This window comes from Eschrichtius robustus, chromosome 8 (genome assembly GCF_028021215.1).
Source record: "Eschrichtius robustus isolate mEscRob2 chromosome 8, mEscRob2.pri, whole genome shotgun sequence".
Classification (NCBI taxonomy): domain Eukaryota; kingdom Metazoa; phylum Chordata; class Mammalia; order Artiodactyla; family Eschrichtiidae; genus Eschrichtius; species Eschrichtius robustus.
In genome coordinates this window covers 55,162,834-55,178,839 of record NC_090831.1, presented here as the reverse complement: position 1 = coordinate 55,178,839, position 16,006 = coordinate 55,162,834, and the positions used below count along the sequence as shown (strand labels likewise).

Genomic DNA, 16,006 nt, shown 5'->3' with positions numbered 1-16,006 from the left:
TTTTAAAAATTTTGATTAGTACAATTTTAATGCTAAGTGTGTTTTATTATATATGATTCCATGAAATTGATGATTAAGGAAACTCTGCTTAAAAACATGAATTTAATCACCTTTCTCACATTTTGCTTGGTTTGCCTTAGATGGTTTTGACAAAGCACCAAAATGACTTTAAGATAGAGCTGAAGTATCTGGAGGACGACCTCCTTCTGCGTCTCTCTGCGGCAGAGGGGAGCTTTCTAGATGACACCAAACTGGTAGAGAGCCTGGAGAGAGCAAAGGCCACCGCGGCGGAGGTAGAGTGCAAGGTAGGAAAAGGCAGAGGCTGCCTGGCGGAGTTTAATGCCCTATTTGAATGAAGTGCTCGGGGTGAAAATGTAATCCAACTTGGCCATTCTCTAAGAGTACTGACACTTTGTGGAATTCAGGTCTTTTCATAAGCTGCCCTTAAAAAGTGGACTGTGTGGGGTTCTGAATGGAGATAGAGGTGGTTGAACTTGTGCTTCTCCTAACGCAACAAAGATCCAATCTTTCAGATTAGACTCTGTCAGGCTATTATTTTTTTCCTGAGTGACTAAATTTGAAGAAAATTGGGCCCTGCTGGCTTATGTAGTCTCAAATCTTAAAAGACTTAGCCTCCTTTGGGAAACCGACATCCTGCAGTCTCACCACAGGCTTCCTGGTCTGTTGTACATTTTAGAGAAATACTTAGAGTTGAAGTTTTGTTTACAGGCCTTCAGTGCTGGGAGACTGAGCAAGGGGTGGTCTCCTGCTGCTCTCAAATGCATTATTCCCCCGGGAAAGTGACATTTCCTAAAAGCTAGAAAAAATGTTCATTTAGTAGACTTCCTGCTGAACGTCCAACGTGTGTCCCAGTGTGCCTTACGCATGCACTTTGGACGTTCACAAATGGCCACTAGCCCTTAAAATGCTGATGTTTCAAAATGAGAGGAACAAAAAAAAAAAAAAAAAATGAGAGGAACCCTCATTTGCTTTCTGGGTATCCTCATTACTAAGTAATCTATTAATTACCCAGCCAAGGCTGTGTCACCACACACCCAATATATTTGTCTTAGTTTAAGCGAGGAAATGGAATCCCAGATTACTCTATCCTTTTAAGTAAGTGAATTCTAGGTGGCTCCTAAAATGATAAAGATTAGAGCAATTAAGTAAATTAGGTCTCAGCTTTGAAGTTAACTTCTAATTGTCTCTTAAAATGTCTCTTCCTATCTTCCTAATACATTGCCATGTCGGGACTTCCCTGTCTGCTCTACATTTTCTTTATTTCCTTTTACATACAAGTATGATGAATCAAGTCTATAAAAAAAGGTTGGACAAACACTGTATCTTATAAAGCCGTAGGACCAGCAGTAGTCCTAGACAGAAGAGGTTTGTGTCTTGAATAAAAATGAATATGTTAGTTGATGATGGTGTGTGTGTTTAATTATCTCTCTGAATGTACCCAGAGGCTAATACAAAGATAAACTAAATGGAACTATATGAGCCTGTGGATGATCTGGTGCAAAGTCAGCAGTAGACAGTCACGAGAGCCTTTCTATAAAGGCTTTTCAGTAAGCACGGCTGTTGGATATTTTACTGACCTTGGCTGCTTTTGTATACCTTGTTGACTAATAAAGTTATTGGCATTGAATTGACCCAGCAGACTTTTCAGAGCTATCCCTGGGAGGTGATATAGCTGGGTTATTAACCCCTGAAAGAGAGAGGGGAGGCAGGAAGGTGACATTACTCAGAATAAATTCTGTAGAACCAAAAACAATCAGGTTTGTTTACTCTGTGATCATTAACACAGCTAGAGTTATGTCCATTCTCACTTAAAACTCAGCTTATAAAAAGATTATTTTAAAATATGAATTTTATGATTTTAGAAAAGCCCAGGCACAGAGATGCCATACATGTTATCTATTTTAATACTACTAATTTCTCATTTCAGATATGTCCCTTCCATCACATAGACAATATGACGAGTAAGTTACTTATGTTGTCTGATCCCACCATAGGTGATTGAAGCTAAAGAAAATGAAAGAAAAATCAACGAGGCGAGACAATGTTACAGACCAGTGGCAGCAAGAGCATCTCTGCTTTATTTTGTTATTAACGACCTCAGAAAAATCAACCCCATCTATCAGTTCTCTTTGAAGGTAATGATGACTAGGCTAAGAAAAAATTTAAACTTGAGGAGTTCAACTTGTTTCTGGAAGTTTAGAATCTATTTTTAAGCAATCACTGCATCCCGTAAGGAGTCTCCAGGACCTAGCTAGCAAAACAAAAACAAGACCAAGAAAAAATCCTCACTTTCTCAGTAACTTTCATTTATAATTTTCAATAAGGCTTTGAGATAATTAAACTATGCAACACCACTGTACATAGTTTTTGTTCTTAAGCAGAGTCTTAAGGAGTTTAATATATATAAGGGAATTCTCCTGGAGGCTCCTCTACTTTCCTTATGAAAGTGTACATGTTTCATAAAAAGATTTCGCATTTTATTTTGGTATAGAGGGATAAAAAGTGAGAATAACTATTGATTGAGCCACTGTTACATGCAAGGCACTTTCATACTTTGGTTCATTCTTATGCCTGAAACATCCCATTAAAGTATTTTATCCCTATTTTAAAAACTAACATGTTCCGATTTGAAATAAGTTGCCGAAGAATTCACATTTGGTAACTGTAAGAGTCAGGATTTGAACCCAAGGCTGATTCCAAAGCCCATGCCCTTTACTTTGTACCATTCTGCCTCTGGGCAGTATTCATTCATTCTATCATTCAGTTTTTAAACAAATAGCTATTGAGATCAATCATAGTGCCAGATGCTGTGCTGGTTACTGAGTGTACAGTTTGGAAAACACAGATGTGAGTGGAGATATGTAGATGTGTGTGTGTATAAAAGTGATAAATACAATGCGAGAGAACAGTAGGGATGGAGGGGCTGTTTTACTGGGGGCTCAGGGAAGGCCTCAGAGGAAGTGAGATAATAGCTGATTCCTAAAGGTTACATAGGATTTGGCCGTGTAAAGAGTGTTTGGAGAAAAAAAGGATGTGTGAGACAGGAAAGAGTTTTCGAGATTCCAGGTGAATGAATCTATGTGGCTGGAGGGTAATGAGTGAGGGAGAAGATGGCAAGACATGAGTCCTGAGAGGTAGGAGGGTCTAGATCACATGACGTCTATGCTGGGGAGTTTGGATTACAGCGTGTGGGCGAAAAGAAGCCATTGAAAGGCTGTAAGCAGGTGACTGCCATGACGGCAGAAGACTCAGAAGTGAATAGACTTATGGTTTGAAGCTAGAATAATCAGCCCTTGGAAATGCATTGGATATGGGCAATAATAAAGCGGAAGAGTCAAGAATAACTAGCAAGTGTCTAGTAATGTGAAACACGTGCAGAAATTCTGAGAAGCACAGTGGGGGTGGATTTTAGGACAGCTGCAGGGTAGAAGGAGAAAAATAAAACAGCCCAGGACTACTCAGCTACCAAAACTAGACTAAGGTATTACAAGGAAAGAAAACTACAGAGCAGCCCCCCGCCAGCATAATCTATCACGCTCAAGTGGGATTTATGCCAGGAATGCAAGTTGGTTAAACATTGAAAAACCACACAATGTAATTCTTCATATTAATAGAATAAAAAAGAGAAAAATCATATAATAATTTCAATGGATACAGACAAAGAACTTGACAAATTTCAACACCTGGTTAAAAAAGAAAAAAAAACAAAACTGAGCAAACTGGGAATAGATGGTAACTTCTCTGTGTGATAAAGGGCATCTGTAAAACTTTTCAGCTAACGTTATACTTAATGTTGAAAAATTGAATGCTTTCCCCTAAGATCAGGAACAAAATAATGATGTCTTCTCTTAACACTTCTATTCAGTACTGCACTGGAGGTTATAGCCAGTGAAGTAATACAATAAAAGACACAGAAATTTTAAAAGAAGGAGAAAAACTGTCTTTGTTTTCCACAGATGACCTGACCATGTATGTAGAAAATCATAAGAAACCTACAAAAAAGCTGAAGTGAGTTTTTAGCAAGATGGCAGGATATAAAGTCAATATACAGAATTCATTGTATTTCTATATATGAGGAACAAACAATTGAAAAATAAAAGTAATACCTCAATACTATTTACGATAGCTTCCAAAATCTTGGAACTCTTAGGGTTAATTTTAGCAAAACAAATACAAATCTGCATACTAAAAGCTACAAAACATGGTTAAGAAAATTAAAGGAGGTCTAACTAAATGGTGAGAGAGACCATGTTTATGGCTTGGAACAGTCAATATTATTAAGATTTCAGTTCTCTCCAAATTAATCTACAGTTTTAATTCAGTCTTAATCAAAATCCAAGAAGCCTTTTTTTGTAGAAATTGGCAAACTGATTCTAAAATCTGTGTAGAAATGCAAAGGATTTAAAAATAACTAAATAATGAAAAAGAAGAACAAATTTGGAAGACTTACAGTACATGATTTCGAGACCTATTACACTGATTGGCCTAAAGAAAAATACACTGATCAATGGCACAGAATAGACAGTCCAGAAGCAGACCCACAAATGTATGGTCAACTGATTTTTTGCAGTGAATGCCAAGACAATTCAATGAGGAGGGGACAGTTTTTATAACAAGTGGTGCTGGGACGACTGGATATCCACTTGGAATAAAATGAACCTCAGCCACTACATTACTCTATATACAAAATGAGCTCAAAATGAATAAGCTAAACTATAAAATTTCTAGGAGAACGATAGAAGAAAATGTTTTGGGGCTTTGGGTTAGGCAAAGATTTATTCTTAGGATGCCAGAGAAAGAAAAAAATTGATAAATTGAACCTTATCAAATTAAAAATTTATCGTCTTGAAAAGACATGAAGAAAACGAAAAGACAGGCCATAGACCAGTAAGTTATTTCCAATACACATATTTAACAAAGAACTTACATCAGAATAGAAAACTCAATAGTAAGACAACGCAATTAAAAAAATAGAAAGGTTTGTGCATGTATACTAAGACATAAGTATTGCCCACAAGCACATTTTTAAGATGCTCAGCAGTCATCAGAGAAATGCAAAGTAAAAGCAGAATGACGTATTACTGTATACCCAATAGAATGGCTAAAATTTTACAAGACTGTCAGTAACAAGTGTTAGCACCGATGTGGTACTGCACCTCTTTCATGTTGCTGGTGGGGATGCAAAGTGTTAAAACCGTTTTGGAAAACAATTTGTTAGTTTCTCATAAAGTTATACATACACTTACAAAATGATCCTAAAATTTTTACTCTAAGTATTTACCCAAAGGAAATGCAAACATATGTCCACTCAAAAACAAAGTACTACAAGTACCTACTTATATGATCCTAAAATGAATCTGGTGTGACAGAAACACTCAGCAGTGAGCAGGGGTAGGTATCGTGGTGGGAATGGATTGCAGAGAGGCACATGAGAACTTCTTGGGGGGGTGACATGCATAGAACGTTTCTACATTTTGATTGCAGTGATTGTTACGGAAGTTTATACATTTGTCAAAACTCGAAAAAAAAAAAATAAATAAAAAAAAAAAAAAAAAAAAAAAAAACTCGAGCTGTATACTTAATGCTGCATTTTATTGTGTGTAAATTAAAAATTGATTTTAAAATGTAAATATTAAATGAGTACTTTGTTAATACCTTCTTACCAATATTTACTATATGTCTGTCATTGTAGGGTTTTACTTTCAGTCAAATATACATAATTCAAGGCCAATCAGTCTGTGGTCTTTGGTCCCTGTCCACCAGTCAAAAAATTTAATATTTTATGTTATCTCTGTTTATAGATATAGATATTTGGATATATTTACCTATGTATTTAAATATATATAGATACATGTAAAAATCTATTCAGCCCCATTGTTACCAAGGCATACAATGGAGTAAGAAAGAAATATTGAGTGATTTTAAAAGGAAAAAGATAATCAGAGGGGATCACAAAAGTACATGGGTGGAATAACAGAAACAAAAAGATAACCTGTTAAAAAATGGGCAAAGAACTTGAATAGACATTTTTCCAAAGAAGACATACAAATGACCAACAAGCATTTGAAAAGATGCTCAACATCACTAATCTTTAGGAAAATGCAAATCAAAATCACAATGAGATACCATTTCACAACTATTAAGATAGCTACAATATTAAAGAAAAGAAAAAGAAAGAAAGAAAATACCAAGTGTTGGCAACTGTCCGGAGAAATTGGAACCCTTGTGAACTGTTGGTAGGATTGTAAAATGGTGCAATTACTTTGGAAAACAATATGACAGTTCTTTAAAAAAAAATTGCCATACTATTCAGCAATTCCACTTCTAGACATATACCCAAAAGAATTGAAATATGGTCTCAAAGAGATGTTTGTACACCCATGTTCATAGCATTATTCACGACAGACAAAAGGTGGAAGCAAACCCAATGTCCATCACTGGATGAACAGGTAAATAAAATGTTGTACATACACACAATGGAATATTATTTAGCCTTAAAAAGGAAGGCTAAATTCTGACACATGCTACAACATAGATGAACGTTGAAGACATTATACTAAGTGAATCAAGCCTGTCACAATAAGACAAATACTATGTAATTCCACTATATTAGGTATCTAGAGCAGTCAAACTTATAGAAACAGAATGTGGAACAGTAATTGCCAAGGGCTGGGGGGAGAGGGAATAGGCAGTTATAATTAAAAGAGTTTTTTAAATGAGTTGTTGTTGAACAGTGTTTCAGTTGTTCAAGAAGAAAACATTTTGGAGATTGGTTGTACCACAATGTGAAAATACTACTTAACGGTACACTTAAAACTATTAAGACAGTAAATTTACACTTTGGGTATTTTACCACAATTTAAAATAAAAATATAAATTTTTTAAAAGCGCATGGGTAGAAGAAGAGAGGACAGTGCAATTCAATTGGTTAAGGAGGAAATGTGGGTAGATTTTATGAAATAATGTTAAAAATAATAGTAATGGCAGCAAACTTTCAATGAGCACTTACCATGTGCCGGAAGCTGTTCTAAGAGCTCATAGAATCCTTGTAGAAACCCGTCCTGTTCTCTCTCCCCATAGATAAACTGTAGCCTGTGTGCCTGAGACTAGCTAGACCTCCAGCCACCAGTTGTCACCCTTTAACGGTCACTTGTATTCCCCAGGCTTTCAACACGCTGTTCCACAGAGCCATCGAGCAGGCTGACAAGGTGGAGGACATGCCGGGACGCATCTCGGTCCTGACCGAGAGCATCACCCACGCCGTCTTCCTCTACACCAGCCAGGCGCTGTTTGAGAAGGACAAACTCACCTTCCTGTCCCAGATGGCTTTCCAGGTAAGGAAATCAGTCACTCAAAAGCAGCCCCAGAACCAAAGTCACGCATCTCTGTTTATTATGTACTGCTGCTGAAGGGAAGTTTTTTGGAAGCTCTTTGCAGCATGAGGAGAGTTTCTGTTTTGCAGAGGGAACTTGGGCATATGACAACCTGCTAGTAGGTCAGGGTGCATTGGTTCGGGTGGGTTTGCACTTTGGGCAGCCACATCAGCTGTCATCCTGAAAAACAGGTCAATGAGACATTGGCCTCACCTTCCCAGGTCCTGTACACACCTCCCAGGTACTACCGGGGAGTTCCTTGGAGAGAATCTCAAGCTCAGCTTTCCAGATCTGAGTGCTCCGAGGAGATTTTCAGAGCCCCTTTAAAAAACAGTGAATGGGTGAAGGGAGCTCCACATTTCACGCTCCTACCTTCAGTGAGACCTACTACCCTTTTACTCTTTTTGATGTGGACTTCTGCAGTAGATCCTGTTTAAATAAAAGTGCCCGTGATGAGAAAGAAACATTGAGGACCACATTCCTAGATGAAATAAGAATGTGGTCCTTTTATTAGTTCATTTACTGTATAACTTTTTCTGTCAGTTAAAATCGTGATGAAAGATGTCATTTCTTTTGTGTCCTCCCAAGTGCCTTGCTCAAAGAAGGCATTTTAGAATACCTGCTGTTCAAGGAGATCAGCTCGGTGCCTTGTGACCACCTAGAAGGGTGGGATAGAGAGGGTGGGAGGGAGACGCAAGAGGGAGGGGCTATGGGGATATATGTATACATATAGCTGATTCACTTTGTTATACAGCAGAAACTAACACAACATTGTAAAGCAGTTATATGCCAATAAAGATGTTTAAAAAATAAATATAATGAAATAAAATACCTGCTGTTAATAGTGATAAAGTATCCCTTCTTTCAATACTTTTGGTATTAATAGATTCCTTTGGGTTAAAAAAGTCGTATATGGGTGTAATCATTTTATAATGTATGTGATAAACAGGAGTAATGCATTACAAAACGAAATATTTCTTTTAAATTTTCTCCCAATTTTATTGAGATATAATTGACACATAATGTATTATGTGTTCAATGTAATGACCTTATATATGTATATGTTATGAAATGATTACCCAATAAGTCTAGTTAACATTTGTCACCATACATAGTTACATTTTTTTTTTTCCATGATGAGAACTTTTAAGATCTACTCTTTTAGCAACTTCCGAATATACAGTACAGTAGTGTTAACTATAGTCACCATGCTGTACATTACATCCCAGGACTTATGTTATAACTGAAAGTTTATACCTTTTGACTAGCTTCATCCATTTCTACACCCCTCAGCACCCACCTCTGACAACCACCAGTTTGTTCTCTGTATCTGTGATTCTGTTTTTTAAGATTCCACATAAAAGTGAGATCATACAGTGTTTATCTTTCTCTGTGTGACTTTTTTCATTAGCATAATGCCCTAAAGGTCCATCCTTATTGTTGCAAATGACAGGATTTCCTTCTTTTTATGGCTGAATAATATTCCATTGTATATATGTGTGTACATATATATGCATTATACACACATACGCACACACACACACACACATATATATACCACATTTTCTTCATCCGTTCATCCATATATGGACACTTGGGTTGTTTTTATGTCTTGGCTATTGTAAATAATGCTGCAATGAACATAGTACAGATATCTTTTTGAGATAGTGATTTCATTTCCTATGAATATACACCCAGAAGTAGAACTGCTGGACTCTGTAATAGTTGTAGTTTTAATGTTTTGAGGAACCTCCGTACAATTTTCCATAGTAGCTACACCAATTTACATTCCCACCAACAGTGTACACATCCTCACCAGCATTTGTCATCTCTTGTCTTTTTGCTAATAGCCATCCTAACAGGTGTGAGGTGATATCTCATGTGGTTTTGATTTGCATTTCCCTGATGATTAGTGATGTTGAGCACTTTTTCATGTATCTGTCAGCCATTTGTATGCCTTCTTTGGTAGAATGCCTATTCAGTTCCTCTGCCCATTTTTAAATCAGATTGTTTGTGGGTTTTGCTGAATTTTTTGTGTTTATACATATTATTCATGAACAGTAATGGACCAGGGATGATGAAACATGACATGCATACACATGCGTGCACATCTATTTCAAACTTCGTTTTAGAATATCTAGATAATTTATAATCCATCTGAAATACTGACAGTCTACATAAATCAAAGCTTCATATATATGTGGACAATTTCTTGTTTGTTGAAATAAATCAAATTGAATTAAGAAAACTTATCCAATAAAATAATATTTTGATACATGTTACCACCCATAATGCATTTTGAAAATATCTAGAATTTTTAAATAGCACAAACCTCAGACATTTTACCTGCTTAATTTTATAAGGTGTTAACAGTTTTTATGAGGAAATTAGAAATATTTCATTTGTGCCCTCCACTCAAGTGTTCTGTGGACTCCTTAACAGTTCTGTAACCAAAATGTCTAAAGTTTCGGTTCGTGATGTGTTTGTTTAGTTGTATCTGTATTACAACAATTTCCAGTTTTTCTCAACATAATCTCACATATAGGAAAAATCTTTTATACATCTTGCAGTTTATTGGATATAATTTCTGTACCAGGACTAACTTACAATACTAGTTTTATCTTTTGTTTAGTAATTCAGTCCATTGTCATCTGAAGCTTTCTCAATTTGTATAACAAGTTTCAAGACAAGTTTGATCTAACAGTAGAAGGCTAAATATGAAAGCATATTTCAAATATGCTGCTAATAGGCACAGGTATTAAAATTGAAATAAACCAGGCTTCGTAATTATTTGCTATTAGATTTCCAATCAAGACTTTGAGATCATGAGCATAATCTAAGATTCCTTATTTCAACTACAGAACAGATATATATCTATAGGAATTCTCAGAAGACTTACTTCTGCCTGTTCAATCATATCTATCAAGTAGTGACTGCTTCCTTGATTTTGATGCAAGCCAAATGACCTTTTCAATTTTGTGTACTCTCAAGATTTTGCTGAGAAAGAAAGAGATTGATTCTCTTGAATTGGATTTCCTGCTTCGGTTCACAGTTGAATATGCGTACGTGAGTCCTGTTGACTTCCTAACTAATCAGTCATGGAGCGCTATTAAGGTATGTTAGGAACGTGATTTTTCAATTGCTAAATCTTGTTTCAAATCTCTGTTCTCTAAAATGTAGAAATGTAGTTTAAAAAATACAGGTGATATACACCATTTCAGTTGTAGATATATGCTATCTTTAATTTTTTGAAGAACTTCCCGTGCTCTTTTCCATAGTGGCTGCACCAATTTACATTTCCACAAACATCTACTAGTTTCCCTTTTCTTATTTGGAAGTAAAGGAACTTGTGACCTATTTACGGATGGGAAAGTTGTTAATAAATATGTATAATGTATAGGAGCTTTGGTTAAAGTCGAGGAATATATTGGGTTGGCCAAAAGGTTCATTCATTTTTTCCCGTAAATGGCTCTAGTAGCACTTAGTTGTCTTTAACTTCATTCAAAAACATTTTGTTAGATTGTACGTGACAGCTGTCATATCAGCGTGCATTTAAAAAAGAAGACTTATCGGGCTTCCCTGGTGGCACAGTGGTTAAGAATCTGCCTGCCAGTGCAGGAGACACGGGTTCGAGCCCTGGTCCCGGAAGATCCCACATGCTGCAGAGCTACTAAGCCCATGCGCCACAACTACTGGGCTTGCGCTCTAGAGCCCGTGAACCACAACTACTGAAGCCTGCATGCCTAGAGCCCGTGCTCCGCAACAAGAGAAGCCACCGCAATGAGAAGCCCGCACACCGCAACGAAGAGTAGCTCCCGCTCACCGCAACTAGAGAAAGTCCGCGCGCAGCAACGGAGACCCAACAAAGCCAAAAAGAAATTAATTAATTTAATAAATAATTAATTTTTCAAAAAAGACTTATCAGAATTGGTGAATTTGGGGCTTCCCTGGTGGTGCAGTGGTTGAGAATCCGCCTGCCAATGCAGGAGACACGGGTTCGAGCCCTGGTCTGGGAAGATCCCACATGCCAGGGAGCAACTAAGCCCGTGCGCCACAACTACTGAGCCTGCACTCTGGAGCCCGCAAGCCACAACTACTGAGCCTGCCTGCCACAACTACTGAATCCCGCGCGCCTAGAGCCCGTGCTCCGCAACAAGAGAAGCCACTGCAATGAGAAGCTTGCGCACCACAACAAAGAGTAGCTCTTGCTTGCCACAACTAAAGAAAGCCTGCGTGCAGCAATGAAGACCCAACAAAGCCAAAAAGAAATTAATTAATTTTTAAAAATTGGTGAATTTTTGTGTAGCCATTTTAATATTAAAGATGGAAGAAAAAAAGCAACATTTTCAGCATATCATGCTTTATTATTTCAAGAAAGGTAAAAATGCAACCGAAATGAAAAAAAAAGATTTGTGCAGTGTATGGAGAAGGTGCTGTGACTGATCGAACGTGTCAAAAGTGTTTTGCAAAGTTTCGTGCTGGAGATTTCTCGCTGGACGGTGATCCACAGTCGGGTGGACCAGTTGAAGTTGATCGCGATCAAATCGAGAGGTTAACTGAGAACAATCAACATTATACCACGTGGGAGGTAGCCAACATACTCAGAATATCCAAATCAAGCACTGAAAGTCGTTTGCCCCTGCTTGGTTATGTTAATTGCTTTAATGTTTGGGTTCTACGTAAGTTAAGCAAAAGAAAACCTTCTTGACCATACTTCCCCAAGCGATTCTCTACTTAAACGTAATGAAAATGTTCCGTTTTTAAAACAAATTGTGACGGGCAATGAAAAGTGGATACTGTACAGTAATGCGGAATGGAAGAGATCGTGGGGCAAGTGAAATGAACCACCACCGACCACACCAAAGGCCAGTCTTCCTTCATCCAAAGAAGGTGATGTTGTGTATATGGTGGGATTGGAAGGGAGTGTCTTCTATTATGAGATCCTTCCAGAAAACCAAACGATTAATTCCAGCAGGTACTGCTCCCAGTTAGACCAACTGAAAGCAGCACTCGATGAAAAGCATCCAGAATTAGTCAACAGGAAACGCATAATCTTCCATCAGGATAACGCAAGACCGCATGTTTCTCTGATGACCAGGCAAAAACTGTTACAGCTTGGCTGGGAAGTTCTGATTCATCAGCCGTATTCACCAGACATTGCACCTTCAGATTTCCATGTTTACAAAATTCTCTTAACGGAAAAATTTTCAATTCCCTGGGAGACTATAAAAGGCACCTGGAACAGTTCTTTGTTCAAAAAGGGAAAAGTTTTGGGAAGATGGAATTATGAAGTTGCCTGGAAAATGGCAGAAGGTAATAGAACAAAAGGGTGAATACGTTGTTCAACAAAGTTCTTGGGGAAAATGAAAAATGTGTCTTTTATTTTTACTTAAAAAACAAAGGCACTTTTTGGTCAACCCAATGAATAATCTTTTTTCAGTTGACCTGAATCTAGTTTCTTTATTTTGTTTTCTTTTTTATAATATTTCTCTGCTTTTTCAAAATAGCTTTGTTAATTTATACAGCAATATAGTAACTTACTATCATTGTAAAATGTTTAAGCAGAGCAGAATGCTGTAGAGGAAAAAGTGGTAGTATTCTTCAACCCCAATCATCAATCCTTATTCCATTTTTCTGTTAGAAGATCCTATTATTAAAAGTTTATTCTCTGAGGCTCTGGAATTCCTCAGAGATACTCATCATAGGCTAAGTTTCACCCTACTCTTTTTTTCTAAAGCAGAAACATTTCTATGTATTAAAAATAAATGTTATTCCTTATTTTTAGTGTGTTTAGATTTTTTAAATATTTGTTTGTTTGTTTGTTTGTCTGCGTGGGCTCTCTGCTGCAGCGCACGGGCTTCTCTCTAGTTGTGGCGTGCGGGTTTTCTCTTCTCAAGTCGTGGCGCGCGGGCTCCAGAACACGTGGGCTCTGTAGTTTGCGGTAAGCAGGCTTAGTTGCCCCGTGGCATGTAGGATCTTAGTTCCCCGACCAGGGGTTGAACCCGCGTCCCCTGCATTGGAAGGCGGATTCTTTACCACTGGACCACCAGGGAAGTCCCCTAGGTTTTATTTTTTAATAGAAATTTTAATTAGACTATTACTTTAGAATTATAAGTTCAAGTTCAGTTGTGTATCAGTCAGGCTCTCGGCAGAAAACAAATGGCACATGAAAGTGTGATTTTTAAGAAAAGTTGAACAAAGAGTGTATTTTTATAGTATGGGAATAAAGATGAGGGGACAAACCAGGGATGGGGATGGAAAAAGGTGGAAAAGGGGCAGTTACTGAAACTACTGAGAAATGAAGTTATGGGAGAGAGCCTACCTTTGGAACTGTGGCATTCTGTAAAGAAACATAGCCACTGCCAAACTATGCCACCACAGGAAAGAGCTGGGGAAGAAATACCCTCACCTCTCTTCTCCAACCCTCTTGCCACTGCTTCCTATTGGGTTCCACTGGTTGGAACGCAACCAGGCCAGAGAACCAGGGAGCTTTGTTCAAGTCATCCTTAGCAATCACCCTCTTTGCAGGGCAGGAAAGGGTACAGAGTAGATCTAGAGAGGAAACGAACACTATCCAGCACAAGTTACTTACACAGGGTTTGATACATTCATCTTTATCTCAAACTCTAAGCTATCATACACCCCATTCCCATCTGTTCCCCTGCTGTATTACAGGCAGTAGCCCTCATGGAAGAGTTCCAAGGCCTAGACCGAGATGTGGAAAGATCAGCCAAGCAGTGGAGGAAGTGGGCAGAATCCGAGTGTCCAGAAAAAGAAAAGTTACCACAGGAATGGAAGAAGAAAAGTTTAATACAGAAGCTGATTATTTTGAGAGCAGTGCGCCCTGACAGAATGACATATGCTCTCAGGTGGGTGCAGTTAGCACTTTGGGAAATGCAAGTTAACCTAGAGGACACTTGGTCTTAAGGATTAGACGTATCTGGTGGAGGCATTTATGGTTCATGTTCATGAAAAGTGATTCTGCAGACATTTTTACATTGCAATCACTACTTCTGTTCAAATCTGCTAAACACGGAACGGTGTGCTAGTCTGTCGGCAGACTGAGCGTATTCTTCCTGAAAAGCTTAATTCTGAAATCAATAGGGGAAACAGGGAACCTGTGGAAATATTCTAGGAAGAGAGGTGGCAGAGTTCAGAGGCCAGGAACATGCATTATCCAAGTGTGATTCCCATTGTTTTTATTTAGAGCAGCCCTTTGGCTCCAAAGATTTTGCACATCAAACAAAAAATGAATGCCTTTCGTGGCTTCACTCATAGTCCTATAACTTTACAACCAACAGGATTTAAAAGCAGAAATGCCTGTCTACATCTTGGTTTAAGTGTCCCTTTCCTTTGCCCTTTTGGCTTCTAAATGATAATATAGTGCTTAATTCTAATTTGAATTCAACAAAGAGTTCTCAGGTTCCTTCCCTAGAGAGCTGCTTTTTCCTCAGCAGCATTCACTTGCCTAGGTTTTTTCCTTTGTTTTGTCTATTCAGCCAATTTTCCCTTTGCAGAAGCCCCTGCCACACCCTACTTTACAAGTTAATTCTGTTTAGTAGTCCTTACTTTCTGCTAAATCTGATGCTGCTGGCAAATAATCCCTGCTTAATTGAGCTTCCCTGTGTTAGAAACACCCCAAAAAGCATTTGTATATTCATGAGAAGCCCAACAGGCTGGAAAATTGCACTGTGGCAAATCTAGTGAACTGTTAATGAGTAACGGGGGCTCTGGTAGGGGATTTGGGGGATACACAGCCATATGCAGGCAGCTGATGGTTCTCAGAGGAGAGTCTCAGTAGCCCCCCAAAATGGAATGTAGGCTTCTGATTTTCGGAGCTTCTAAAGCAGAGAGGGATTTCACGGACTCAACTGCGTAAATCTAGTTTGGATTCATACTGTCATTCTTACAAAACATCTCGTGTCACAAACATAGTTTGCTTCCTTCCCGTGCCTGTGGTTTAAGCTGATTCAAGCTGTGACACTTTTCAAGGTCAGAAGCACTGATCCTGTCTTTGGCATTATTCTTTTTACAGGAATTTCGTGGAGGAAAAACTGGGTGCAAAGTATGTGGAGAGAACCAGATTGGACTTAGTTAAAGCATTTGAAGAAAGCAGCCCAGCCACCCCAATATTCTTCATCCTCTCCCCAGGGGTAGATGCCCTCAAAGACCTAGAGATCCTTGGTGAGTGGACGGACGGGAGGCTGGCCATTCAGCCCTGCCTCTCACCCATCGCCAACGCAGCCTTCCTTTCAGCTCATAGTTATCTTAGTTGCTTTTTTTTTCTTTCTCATTTGTTGGAGATTGAGTGTATGGAAAATGTAAGGTTAATAACACTGTAGTCTGGAGAAATGTTTAAATGGAACATTCCTCTGGTTGGCATAATGCAAGTTTCTTTTGTACTGTTCTCCACCTTTTGACTAGATGAGGGCCAGAGGGCAATTTTCTCCATGCTCTTGTAATCTTGTGCCCCCTGTGACTAAATAATGGTCATTAGAGCAAGTCTATTTGATTGTGAAAGGCACTGTCGCTTTGTGCTTTGGATTACTATTCCCCACGACCTGCACGGAGAATTCCAGGTTAATAGAGCTGTGACCTGACTGTGCTGGATT

At 38.3% G+C, this 16,006-nt stretch overlaps 1 protein-coding gene across 2 annotated transcripts in view; it reads left to right on the top strand.

Annotated features, from left to right (window-relative positions):
* DNAH11 (dynein axonemal heavy chain 11) overlaps positions 1–16,006 on the top strand; it is a 324,223-nt gene that overhangs the window by 279,512 nt on the left and 28,705 nt on the right. The window contains exons 67-72 of one of the 2 annotated variants that reach the window (XM_068550514.1): positions 141–305; positions 2,016–2,156; positions 7,185–7,355; positions 10,386–10,508; positions 14,070–14,263; positions 15,430–15,578. In XM_068550514.1, the coding sequence (XP_068406615.1) occupies positions 141–305; positions 2,016–2,156; positions 7,185–7,355; positions 10,386–10,508; positions 14,070–14,263; positions 15,430–15,578 (943 nt within the window). Of the gene's footprint in view, positions 1–140; positions 306–2,015; positions 2,157–7,184; positions 7,356–10,385; positions 10,509–12,662; positions 12,708–14,069; positions 14,264–15,429; positions 15,579–16,006 lie in introns of those variants that run through there. The other variant, XM_068550516.1, reaches the window with a different exon arrangement.